At 35.5% G+C, this 14,171-nt stretch overlaps 1 protein-coding gene across 1 annotated transcript in view; it reads right to left on the reverse strand.

Annotated features, from left to right (window-relative positions):
- Positions 1 to 14,171, reverse strand: part of ANTXR2 (ANTXR cell adhesion molecule 2) — a 153,830-nt gene that overhangs the window by 58,387 nt on the left and 81,272 nt on the right. Inside the window, exons 13-16 of the mRNA XM_007999005.3 lie at positions 8,944 to 8,988; positions 7,998 to 8,090; positions 2,095 to 2,262; positions 1,709 to 1,789 (exon numbers count right to left, since the gene is read on the reverse strand). Coding sequence (XP_007997196.3) covers positions 1,709 to 1,789; positions 2,095 to 2,262; positions 7,998 to 8,090; positions 8,944 to 8,988 — 387 coding nt within the window. The remainder of the gene's footprint in view (positions 1 to 1,708; positions 1,790 to 2,094; positions 2,263 to 7,997; positions 8,091 to 8,943; positions 8,989 to 14,171) is intronic.

The raw sequence follows: 14,171 nt of genomic DNA on the forward strand, positions 1-14,171 counted from the left end.
ATGAAAACAATTTTAAAACACATGAAGTTAAAGTGTAGCATGTAGAAGAGGAAGAAGAGTTAGTACATGTTGTTCCAGAACAGAACTCCGGATCACAGATGAATTTTAAAAGATACAAATGGCATTATGTGAAAACTTTTTATGAAGAACCACAGTGATTGGATAATGAAAGAGGCTGCTTTATAAACCAACTAGTTCTCTCTACTTACGGTCTTAGCAAACAGTAAATGATGATCTGTTGGGAAAATTCCAGAAATAAATTTTCTCAAATTTGATTTTTAAAAAATCCCCTGAAGCTGAAGTTCATGAAGTTTATTCCCTTGTTAAAACAGAGGAATGATCATGTTGACACACAATGAAACAATTCTACTGAGGTAGGAGGCAGTACTGGATTCTGGAGGTGAGGCTTGGACACCAGACCTAATTGATGATTAACTAAAACAGGGACGGGGTGAAAACACTTTCCCATAAGACACACTGACGAGGGTGCCATGTCAGTTTGCCATTGCCATGGCAACGCCCAGAAGTTACCACCACTTTCCATGACAACGACCCAATGACCCAGAAGTTGTCACACCTTTTCTAGAAATGTCTGCATGATCCACCCCTTAATTTTCATATAATTAAAAGTGGGTATCAATGTGACTACAGAACTGCTTCTGAGCTGCTCCTCTGGGCACACTGCCTATAGGGTAGCCCTGTTCTGCAAGGAGTAGTACCTCCGCTGCTGCTATGCACTGTCGCTTCAACAAAAGTTGCTAACTGCTGCTATGCACTGTCGCTTCAACAAAAGTTGCTAACACCTCTGGCTCACCCTTGAATTCTTTTCTGGATGAAGCCAGGAAACTTCCGGGGCTAAGCTTCAATGTGGGAACCCTCCTGCCCTGCATCAGATTCCTTCTTAGGTGAAGTTAAGAACTCTCCCAGACTGAGCTTCAATTTTGGGGCTCACCTGCGCTGCATCACTACTGTTATGAACTGTACTGTCTCTGAACCAAACCTAACCATTGTTACATAGGAAAAGGTTTTAATCAATTTTTCTTACATCAATACGGTGGAAAATAGTACTAGTATATGACAGAAATTACAGAACTAGAGGAATTGTAGCCACATTTCCAAACAAAAATATAGCTTCAGACAGACTTTCCTGATGGGGAAAAATATATACATATACATATGTGTGTATGTGTGTGTATGTTTATCACCATCACAGATTTTTATAATGCTTTATAACTTTAAAGACACTTTTACATAATAGTCAAGAAATTCGATAACATCAACTGTTGAAGGCAGGGAACATACTTATACCTATAAAACAGATTCTGAGGCCTTTGCCCTAGGCCTTATTGTTACTAAATGCTACTAAATGCTAGAGAAGGACTTCAGCTACTAAATTCCAGTCTGTTGGAACATTGTGTCTTCAAAGTCAAGGGCTGATGCAATGATTGTGCTTATTAAAGTATGTGTACAAACGACCAGAATTGTAAAGAATTACTTGAAAAAGGAATGGTGTAAAAATGTAGTTTGAAGATGCATTCTAACAACAGGTACTTTATAGAAAACTCTACGTAATAGAAATCTATACTTGACAGTATTTCCTTCCTCAAGTTCAATAGGGCTTTAAAATCATTTTTTATTACTATTTCCCTGCCTTCATTATACTGACCCAAGCAGTTAGCTCTTTCTCAATACATTCCCATATACAAACCTCATCTCCTTCCTGAGGTCGCATCAAAGAAACCCGGTCATACTGCCGCCTCAACAAAGCCCAGAGAGCATCAAGACGACCCTAAGGGAAAATGAGACTTGTGAATTCCCAGAGAACGTACTCAATCTCTATGTACTGAATAAATGAAGACGTAAAACGAAGAAAATAAAATCTTCTTTACCCTCATTTCTTTCATAAGGTAAACTAGTAAGTAATAAAAACCTGGAGGTTCTTTTTGCCAAGAAAGTATTCAGCTGCTAAGAGTGTACAATGAACGTCTGCAATTTGATCTACCCTCTTTAAACTAGTTGGCGAGACGTGGTACTAAAAATGTTACAATGTCTCCAGAAGTTCTGAGTTAAATTACACAAAATTTGGACACGTACCTTAATTGGCGTGTACCATTTTGTCTGTGGAGCCTGGTGTGTGGGTTTAGGTCGTGGTGGTCTAGGCCTGATGGGTTCCTCTGTTTCTTCAGGAATCTTCACCACAGCATTTTTGGCTTTCTCTAGCCTTGCACCTTCCTCAGTAGATCCTTTATCACCCCAACGTACCTGTAAAACAAAGGGAGAGTACTGTTATAAGACATAAAGTGTCCTAGAGGAACAGGCTCTTATTGAGTCTCTGGTCCTTTAGTTCACATCTCAGAGTAAAAAAAGAAGATGAGCAGGTATCCTAATTCCTAATTTCTCCTCTTCTGAGGCTGAATAGGTTTCTCACCACTCCTTACTGTATTTAATACTAAGATCCAAAAACACAAAAAGACCCTTTGCAAAAATCTGAAGCCAACTAAATTTGAAGCAATCACTTTTCCATAGTTTTAAATAAAGAGTCCATTTGCGGTTTACATATGAAATGCATGACAGTGTATAATCCTGTTCTCTAATTTGGTTTGCTCCCCTGCTAGCTAAACACATACCCATATGTAGTGATGACACTGGAAGAACTATATGAAAATGATGAAAGTTAGCATTTACTGAGTGATTACTATGTGTCAGTCTGCATTGAATCCATACAAAAATGCAGTGAGATAGAGACTACATTTTATTCTTTCCAGATGAGGCACAAGGAGGTTAAGTGATGTGCCCAAAGCCAAACAGCTAGTAAGTGACGGGGCATGGATTTGAACATGGATAGAAATGGGTTAATAAGTTTCAAATGGGTTTGAATTTTACAAATGTATTTTATACAAAAGAGTTGCTTTTGCCAAACTTTTCATCACATTTGTTTAAGGCAAAAAGTATAATCTGAACATTTAGTTTTTGAAAGTAAAATAATTATATATGAGTTTTCTTTACTTTTGAGTTCTACTTTGTAATGTAGTGTTCAGCCTTTAGTTCCCAAGTTCATCCAAGTATGGTTGTGTGGCATATGATTTTTTCATTGAGGAGGACAAATCTGAAAAGACTGCTTTGAAACGAAAAGTTCAGGAACAGTAGAGAATTCCACAAATTATAGCAAATTTCCTCCTCTGAAAAATCTTGACATTGAAAAACCATATGATCAAATGATTGATTTATTTTTCAATAGGCAGAAATTAAGAGCTAAATTTGAATCAAACTGGGCATGTAAATAGGATGCAGCCCCTGGAGAAGAGCTTGTCCAACCAGGAGTAGTGGAAAGTCCTACAAAAACCAAGGACATGACCAAAGATGGGCAAGGTCAGAGAAGTGAAGCTCTAAAAACCTATACTAAGACCTACCCAGGGCACACTATAACACACCAGAGTTAAGTGATTTCTAAAAAGAAAAAAAAAAATCCTAAGACTTCCTAAAGCATTTTAATGATCTGAATTAGTGGGTAGGGATAGAGAAGGTTACTATCCATGGAAAGAACTATTCAGTCTTTTTGATAAGGCTTACTTAGGTGTTTTTACCTTTTTTTACTACAATTTTAGAATGGGCTTTCAATTTCAAGTGGGCCCTGTTGAGTCATTAAAATGTATCTATATCTTTCAGTGTGATCAATGATACTAGAATTTTTTTATGAGGTTGTTAAAATTGTTTTAAACACCATTAAACCTTTAGAGCTAGATAGTTGGCTTTCTTTCCAGAGAAATGACCTTCTCTTTCCAATCACAGTGTCATCACCTAGATAAACTAACACTTATAAAATATTCAGATACAGCTAAATTGTACTAAAAACTCTAAAATCAGGACACATACCCTTGTAGTTGTACAGGCTCCATGTTAAGGAAAAAAAAAAAAAAAGATACACAATTAAGTAAAGACACAAATGTCCTAACTTAGAGAAGTCATTCAGGGTAGAAAAAGAAGTAGGTACAATTTAGATCCATTCAGAAATGATAGGGTTTAGCATAGACAGCTCCCCATATTGATATTGCAAAGGTCATGATAATCATATTCTTCTTTCAAGTTTCACTGGCACTATTCTCAGATTTAAAAAAATATAAATGAAGCTAGTTAAACTAGAGTTCTGACCCAACGTGGCATTTCTAGGTACTAGACTATCAAATGACTGTACTTGAGAAATGTAGTTGCTGAGGTCTAAAAAAGATTCATTAAATAAATACGTTAGTTTTAGTTCATGAGGGAGCTATTTAATCATCATTAACATCATTACCACCACGAACACCACCACAAACAATTCTCACTTACTCGAAGTCTGAAACTAGAAATTATTTGAGTTTTCAAACTCTTAAAAGCAATTAAATAAACATATATATGTGTATGTGTATGTATGCATAAATTTTAATATTTTAGTTTGACCACATTGAGACAGTTAAAAAGGACAAAAGAATAACAAGAATAGACTGCTGAAGGAAGCCTTGGCAGAATTAATATATCGGGCTTTATTATGGGAAAAAAAATAAGTGTAAGCTTGATAGCTAAATTCTTCCAACTCCACTTGGCTTTCATTATAAGCAATAAAATTCCATAATTTCCAGAGCATATTTGGATGACTAGGAGGTTATATCATTGAGGAGCAATTTCAGAATCGAGAAAAGAAACAAAAACAGTTTCATACTGAATTGGCAGAAACACACATTTGAAGTCATTAGGTATTGTGGATCAGTTGTGCTAACAGCTGTTATTAACATCATCTCAGTTCCAGCTTTCTAAAAATTCCCATTACCATAGTGTTTAAATATTTAATTTAAAGAAGAAGGAAGAAAAAATATTCTAGGTAAAAATCCCTATACTGGCTTAAAATAACCTTAGCTATAAAAATGTGTTCTGTAATTCACATGTGCTCATAATTTCTATAATTCCTTTACTTTTCCTAGTTTACGAGCTTTTTAAAAAAAAGAGAGAGAGAGAGAGAGAGAGAGAGAGAGAGAGAAGTACCTTCCAGGTTTTAATAAGCATGCTTTTAAAACAAATTTTGTTTGCATGGCGGCACCTGCCTGTAGCCCGAGCTACATGAGAGAATAGAGAGAATCGCTTGAGCTCAGGGGTTCAAGACCAGCCAGGGCAACATAATGAGAACTCCCCATCATCCACTCCAGATTTCTTAACAAATAAGCAGATAAATGAAACATTGTGGTTTTCTATTTTCCCTCTCCACATTTAAATAAATTCATGTTTGAAAGTGTTTGATGATGCTTAATTCTCAGTTCAATTGTTATTGTGTATCTTTATATACAGGTTGCATATAGTTCAAAAATCTAAAATTCAAAATGCTCTAAAACCTGAAACCCTCGGAGTGCCACTTAGCAGCATAAGAGGAAAACTCCACACCTGACCTCATCTGTTGAGTCACAGTCAATACTTTGTTTCATGCACAAAATTTTTTTAAAACATTGTGCTATTTTAAAATTCATTTATGTTTGTATATTTTGTTTACAAAATATATAAGCATAACATGCATTTATGCTTGTGCATTATGTTTGTGTATTTATTGCATATTTTAAATTCATTTATGTTTGACATACACCTTATACACATATTATTCTTATGCGTATATAAGGAGTATGTCAAACATATTCCTCTTATGTGTATAAGGTATATATCAAACAAAAATAACTTGCATGTTTAAACTTGGGTCCCCTCCCCAAGATATCACATTAAGTATGTGCAAATATCTTGAACTCTGAAAAAAATCCAAAATCTAAAACACTTTTAGCTCCAATCATTTCAGGTAAGGGATACTCAACCTGTATTGTGTTTCCCCTTTGTAACATCCACACTTGCTTTTCCATCTTTTTCTTCATTCTCATTCTTATTTCCATCTTATTGATGGAATACTTCATGCAAGGTAGTCAAAATTATCCAAAACTAAAATGGACCCAGATTTATTACAAGTTAGCTGAGGTTTTTGGTCACAAATTTTGTTCAACTGAAAAGGATGGGTGGGCAACATAATTTCACATATTAAGAGTTAATAACTCTTGAAACTTGAACTATCGCTTAGTTAGGGATGTGTGTGTGCTCTTGGTTCTCATAAATATAAACCAATAATGTTCCTTTTAACTCAGGACCCATTCAGGATCTCACTCACACATTTCCTTTCCTTTAGAAAGAGACCTCAATCTTTGGAACACTGGAATATTGAACTAACAAAAATCTGACATATTCCTAGTTTTTTTAAGCAAGATTATTATTTATTCAATTACGGCTCACATACTAATATCCTTACTTTATTATCATGCAGTATTTTACATGAGTGAATTTCAAAATGGTATTAAGCTTATTATTCTGAATATGAACTACTACATGCTCAAATACATTTAAAAAGTAAGTAAATATATAGCATAGATTGAAAATTTTCCATCCAGAGAAACCTACTCACATTTTTGGTATATCCTATCAAGTCTTTTTTTCCCCTGTTATACAGATCTTTTTACACACACATTTTGGAATGAGGTGAAATCAACTAAAAATAAGTTGCTACAGATCATATTTGGATATTTGATTGTAACAGCTTTATTTAAAAGTGTATGTTTTATACATATGGGAACATCCTATATACTTTCTTCCCACCCTTCCCTGTCTAGAATGACACAACAAAGGTAAGAAAGGAAAATAACCTTCCGTGTCAAGCAACAAGAACTTGCCTAGCCATGTTCTCTTATATTGTTTGCGATTCTCAGTTTCTAGCACACAAAAACACATGGAATAACTTCTCCAAAGACCAACTTAACTGCATCTAGCAATTGCCTTTAACCACGGATAATTAGCAATGAGGTATCCGTCTCAGAGGATATTTCAACAATAAAGGGCAAGCTCTCAGGGAAAATGTCCAATGTTTCAAAATCTAATGTGGTCCAGAAAAGTAAGGATCACTGTCAGATGACCTATCTAAACACTTTGGGAATGACAACCATGTTCAGTATGTCTGGGCTTTTTTCTGAAGGAGAACAAAATTTATTCTGAAAAGGGAAACTCTCCTCGGGAATCTGAATTTTATTGTAACGTATAAAAGAAGAAAACTGCAATAATTATGGGGTTGTTCATTAGGTTATCAATTTTTGCTGGCACAAAGCAGATATGACAATAGGAAACATGTGCAACAATGGTAAAATGCATAAAACACATTCTAATTGGAAAGGAAAATTATAACTAATAAGGAAGGAACGCCAGGATTTAATAATAAAGTCAATGTGTTCATGAAAAAAATTCCTTGAATTGCTCCTTGGGATGGGATGCAGGCCTGTTTATACTGTTGTTAAGAGCTCAGTGCTGGTAATAATTGCTTATTACTAAAAAATATATCACTTTGAAAAAATAGTTCATGGTGATAAGAAAACCTTATTTGATTTTTAAGATATAATATTAAAGTTCAATGTTAATCAACACTTTGGGCTAGTCCGAAAGTTCAATGCATTCTATAAATGATATATAACATCAATTACAATAGTTCATAAGTGGCAACTAACAAAGTATTAAATGTGCTTTCTCTATATTTGTGACAAGGTCAGATCCATGTTATTGAATATTTTAACATTTTCTTCTCAAATAGTAGATTACTATCGGATCTTTACAAAGAAGAACATTGTTGCAACTTGAAGTGGCTGGCTTCTTCAAAATTGACGTTCTATGCAGTAATTTTTTCCAAAATAAGAAAAACCCTAGTTTTGTTTTGTCCCTTAGAATTCAGAGGTCTTATCAATGCAATCCTTTGACTAAAGAAACCAGTTCTTCTAGGCCAGCTTTGCAGTGGCTAGGATGATTCCATAGAAAAAAAATGTATCCAGAAAAGACCCAGTGTTAAGCACACACGGATGATATTATAATATTGAATTGTGAAAAGGAGAGTTACCATGGCTTAATAGTCCTAGGAATACATACTCCAGATTAGCAGCTTCTATTTTTTTTAGGATACCAACCTCCATTCTTTTAATTCCTCCAACCCCTCGACCACCATAATAGGAGGCATCCACAGTTGGCCACTTCTTAGTAGGCAAAGGTTCTTCTTCCTCCTGTGGAAATATGTTTTATAAATAGTTTTTAATTAATTTCTTAAAATACTGTTTAGTCAGAACTGGCTCATATTTAAATATTTTTCTGAATTACTCCATTCCTATGGAAAAAAAACTATATATAGAACATGTGAATGTATTTACACTTACATGCATAAATTTCTAGTGGAGTTCTATAGGATATGAGAACTCCTTTCCCTCCTCAAATGTTAGGAATCTCTCTTACATCATCCCTAGGTAACTAGAAGTTGCTCTTTAACTATGGGAATCATTTGGTATTTCAAATCTTTCATCACTTCATATTTAGAAAGATAAAATATTAAAATTAGGACAGCATTTTAACAGTCATTAAAACATCAATGTATGTGTAGGTTTGGACTCTATGAAATTTGAACTGAAAAGATAGGCAGTTGAGAAACTTTGAAAATATTCGATACCTGCACATTCCTTATTTCATGTTCCTAACATGATTCTGGCTAACAGAATAACATAAAAGCACCAAGAATTTTGAAGAAAGTAATAGGATCTTTCAACTGTCAGCTTGGATCTTTTCTGTAAATAACCTAAGTGACATCAGAATTATTGATATAGTAGTATAAAAAGTATATTAAATCTTTACATACTATTGATTCCAATGGTCAGTTTATATCTAGCAATGTATGAAGGTTCCATTCCTCTAGCATATGAAATAAATCATAAGAGGATGAAAAATAACCACTGATTTTTATAAATTAAAAAGTCAGTACATAGGTATCATAGTTATCTAACAGACAAAATTAATCGAATTTGCATAAGGTGTCTGCATATGGGAAAAAAATAAACAGCCATATCAGTTTTTTAGGCACTCACTCACCTCTTTTGGTGCAGGGGGTGGTGGTGGTGGAGGATCCTTGATAACCTGTCAAAAAAAATCAAATATAAAAATTTCTATGGCATGGGGGGAAATAGTAAAGATGTGTAAAAATAATAAGATTCATAAAATACTGTGGTAGGTGCAAAGAAGTCCCCCAATGAACCTTGCCACCCAATATTTATGTCCCTCTCTTTGAATCTTGGATTGCCTATAACTAGCTTTCGGCCAACAGAAAAAGGTAGAAACGGTATTATGTGACTTCTGAGGCCAGGTCAGAACAACTTAAGTTTCCCTGACATCCATGGAACACTCACTGTTGAGGAACACTGCTGTCAGGTCAGAAATCCACCCCAAGACCATCAAGCTGTGAGGAAACCCAAACCAATCTAGGCTGGGTGGTGACAGGGAGACACCAGCTGATCCCCAGCTATTTCAGCCATTCGAGAAGAGATATGGGACATATAAGAGAAAAGTCCATCTTGGACACCCAGGCACACCGAGCTTCCAGATGACTCCAGCCAAACTGGCACCTGACCACAATGAGACGCCAACTGAGAGTCTCCTAACAGCCTGTAAGGATACAAACTGTTGCTTGAGGCTACTTGTAACAAATCAACTTCCTGGCCAAGACTCCTTTCTTGTGATGCGTTACTCATGAAATCTTTTACAGTTAATTCTTTTTTTTTTTTTGAGATGGAGTTTCACTCTTGTTGCCCAGGCTGGAGTGCAATGGTGTGACCTCAGCTCACTGCAACCTCCACCTCCTGGGTTCAAGCGATTCTCCTGTCTCAGCATCTGGAGTAGCTGGGATTATCTGGAGTCAGCATCTGACCTGTCTCAGCATCTGGAGTAGGTGGGATTATCACCCACCATCAAGTCTGGCTAATTTTTTTGTATTTTTGGTAAAGACGGGGTTTCACCATGTTGGCCAGGCTGGTCTCGAATTCCTGACCTCAGGTGATCCACCTGCCTCAGCCCCCAATACAGTTAATTCTTCTTGTGAATAAAATGGAGCCTAAGGCTTAAGTTGAAATGAACTTTACTGGTATTGGGCTATCTGGATATTCACACCATCATGATGGAAAAATCTTTGACCAAGTGTCAATGGCTTCAGCCACTTCAGGTACACATCAAAGTCTCTATACTAAGAGGCAAAACTGAAAATATTCCAGCTTGATGTCATCTGATGTCAAATGTTTCAACTATGCTGTTAAATTTTCAAAGGTTTAAAACAATAGCAACTTTGAAAATGTGGTTCCATTTTTTCCTCATCAAAGAATTATTTTTAATGTGTAGTATGTTACTATGATCATGGATATATATTTAAAGACTGCTTGTCTTTTAAAGGTATGCACAAATATTTCCAGGTGAAATGATATGATTTTGATATTTTCATCAAAATAATTTGGGCGTTGGGAATTGGATACAGATACAGGTGAAGTAAGATTGACAATTATGTTCCACCGCTGCACACACACAGTGGTTCCCCGCTGCCCTGTTGGTTCTCACTTGTGTGCATCTCACACCATCACCCCACTAGTGTGCACTCTCTGGTGACCTCCTCCTTCAAGGCATTCTCCGGTGGTACTCTGCCCCCACCACTGGAGCACTTTTGCCAACAGCCCCCATCAGAGTGTTTTGCCAGCAGTCTGGGAACATCTCAGCTCTTCCAGTGCAGAAAGTGCTTGACCTCGAGAGGTCAAAGAACAAAGCCACATGCCCAGTCCCAGTCCCCCAAGCATTGGCATGAAGCTCAGGAGTGCTAAGCTGAGCCTTGGCCTCCTGAAAGCATCCAGAAATGAAGTCAATCAACTAAATACAACTTATACTGCCTTCAAACCCTCAAAACATCAAAGAATATAAAAGCAAATAGCTTCATCCAAAGGACAGCAATTTCAAAAAGTAAAGCAAAATCAGCGAACACAGATGAGAAAGAACCAGCACAAGAATTCTGGCAACTCTAAAAGCCAGAGTGTCTTCTTACCTCCACATACTACCTCAATAACTTCCCAGAAATGGTTCTTAACCAGATTGAAATGTCTGAAATGACAGATACAGAATCAGAATCTGGATGGCAAGGAAGCCCAGTGAGATACAGAAGAAGACTGGAACCCAATCCAAGGAAACTAATAAAATGATCCAAGAACTGGAAAATGACATAGTCATTTTATGAAAAAATAAAAAAAAATGAACTTCTGAAAATTAAAAATTTGCTATAGGACTTTTATAACGCAATTGGAAGCATTAATAACAAAATAGACCAAGCTGGGAAAGAATCTGAAAACTCAAAGACTGCTCCTTTGAATCAATGCAGCCAGAAAAAAAATTAAGAATTTTTTAAAATGAGAAAACAAACCTCCAGGAAATATGGGATTATGTGATGAGATCAAACCTATGACTCACTGGCATTTCTGAAAGAGATAGAGAACAAGCAACTTGGAAAATATATCTGAGGTATTGTCCACAGGAATTTCCCCAACCTCACTACACAGGTAGGCATGCATATTCAGGAATTTCAGAGACTCTTTAAAATATACTGGGAAAGATAAGATATCTAGTCATCAGATTCTCCAAGTTCAACACAAAGGAAAAGAAATGTTAAAGGCAGTTACAGAGAAGGGCCAGGTTAAGTACAAAGGGAATTCCATCAGGCCAACAGTGAACCTCTCAGCAGAAAGTTTACAAATCAAAAGAGATTGGGGGCCTATATTCAGCAACTTGAAAGAAAAGAAACTTCAACCAAGAATTTCAAATCCAACCAAACTAAGCTTCCTAAGTGAAGGGGAAATAAAATCCTTTTCAAACAAGAAAATTCTAACGGAATCCATTATTATCAAATATGTTTATAAGAGGTCTTAAAGGGAGCACTAAACATGGAAATGTAAGACCTGCCACTACAAAAACACACTTAAGTACATATCACATTGGCACTATAAACAATTATATAATCAAGTCTATATAAAAACTAGCTAACAACATGACAAGATCAAATCCTCACATATCAATATTGACCTTGAAGATAAATGGGTTAAGTGTCCAACATAAAAGGTACAGAGTGGCAAGTTGGATAAAGAAGCAAAACCCAACTATATGCTATATTCAAGAAACTCATCTCACATAAATTACACATATATATGCTGAAAGGAAAGGAATAGAGAAAGATCTTTCAAGCAAACAGAAAACAACAACAACAAAAAAGTAAGAGGGGTTGCAATTCGTATTTCAGACAATACAGACTTTAAATCAGCAATGATCAAAAAGGACAAAGAACGGCATTGTTTAATGATAAAAGTTTCCAGTCAACAAGAAGACTTAACTCTCCTAACATACACTCCCAAATTGGAGATCTCAGATTCATAAAACAAGTTCTTAGAGACCTATGAAGAAGCTTAGATAACCACACAATAATAATGGGAGACTTCAACACTCCACTGACAGTATTGGACAGATCACTGAAGCAGAAAACTAACAAAGATATTCGAGACCTAACCTCAACATTTAACCAAATGGACTTAACAGACACCAACAGAATACCCAACAACAAAATATACATTCTTCTCATCTGCGTATGGCACATATTATAAGATCGACCACATGCTTGGCTGTGAAGCAATTCTCAACAAACTTAAAAACAACAAAATCATACCAATCACACTCTCAGAACACAGTACAATAGAAATAGAAATCAATACCAAGAAGAGTTCTCAAAACCATACAATTACAGAGAAATTAAACAAACTTGCTCCTAAATGACTTTCAGGCAAAGAGTGAAATTAAGGGAGAAATTTTAAAATTCTTTGAAATCAATGAAAACAAAGATTCAACATCCCAGAATCTCTGGGACACAGCTAAAGCAGTTTTCAGAGAAAAGTTTATGGTGTTAAATGCCTACATGAAGAAGTTAGAAAGATCTCAAATTAACAAGCTAACATCACACCTAGAGGAACTAGGAAACCATGAGTAAACCAACCCCAAAGCTAGCAGAAGAAAAGAAAACCAAAATCAGAGCTGAACTGAAGGAAACTAAGATATGAAATCTGTAAAAAAGATCAGCAAAATCAAAATTTGATTCTTTCAAAAAATAAGATTGATAAACCACTAACTAGATCAATAAAGAAAAAAGAGAAGATCCAAATAAGCATAATCAGAAATGACAAAGGGGACATTACAGATCCCACAGAAATACAAGAACTCTCAAACACTATTATGAATACCTTTATGCACACAAACTAAAAAATCTAGAAAAAAAATGGGTAAATTCCTAAAACCATACACTTCTGATTATTGAATAACAAAGAAATATTTATCCTGAACAGACCAATTACAAGTTCTGAAACTTGATCGGTAATTTTAAAAATCCAGAAAATGCCCTAACAGGACAGATTCGTGGCTGAATTCTACCAGACACATAGAGAAGGCCTGGTACCAATCCTACTGAAACTATTCCAAAAAATTGAGGAGAAGGGACACCTCCATAACTCACTCTATAAGGCTAACAACATTCTGATACCAAAAACTGTCAGAGAGATAATGAAAAAAGAAAACTTCAGACCTATATGCCTGATGAACATAGACACAAAAGTCCTCAACAAAATACTAGCAAACCAAATCCAGCAGTGTATCAAAAAGTTAATCCACCATGATCCAACAGGCTTTATCCCTGGGATGCAAAGTTGGCTCAACACATGTAAATCAATAAATATGATTCATCACACGAACAGAACTAAAAACAAAAGCCACATGATCATCTCAATAGACTCAGAAAAGACTTTCAATAAAATTCCACATCCCTTCATGTTAAAATTCTCAACAAACTAAGCATCAAATAACATACCTCAAAATAGTAAGAACCATCTATGATAAACCCAAAGTCAACATTATTATTAAACAGGCAAAAGATGGAAGCATTTCTCTTAAGAAATAGAATAAGACAAGGATGCCCACTCTCACCACTTCTATTCAGTGTAGTCCTGGAAATCCTAGCCAGAGAAATCAGGTAACAGAAAGAAATAAAAGGCATCCAAATAGGAAAATAAGAAGTCAAAATTATCCCTCTTCACTGATAATATGATTCAATATTTAGAAAAACCTAAATATTATTTCAAAAAGTTCCTGAACCTGATAAACAACTTCACTAACCTTTCAGAATACAAATCAAATGTACAAAAATCAGTAGTATAGATGTACATCAATAATGTCCATGCTTAGAGCCAAATCAAGAATTCAAT

Source organism: Chlorocebus sabaeus, chromosome 7, assembly GCF_047675955.1.
Source record: "Chlorocebus sabaeus isolate Y175 chromosome 7, mChlSab1.0.hap1, whole genome shotgun sequence".
NCBI classification, from domain to species: Eukaryota; Metazoa; Chordata; class Mammalia; order Primates; family Cercopithecidae; genus Chlorocebus; species Chlorocebus sabaeus.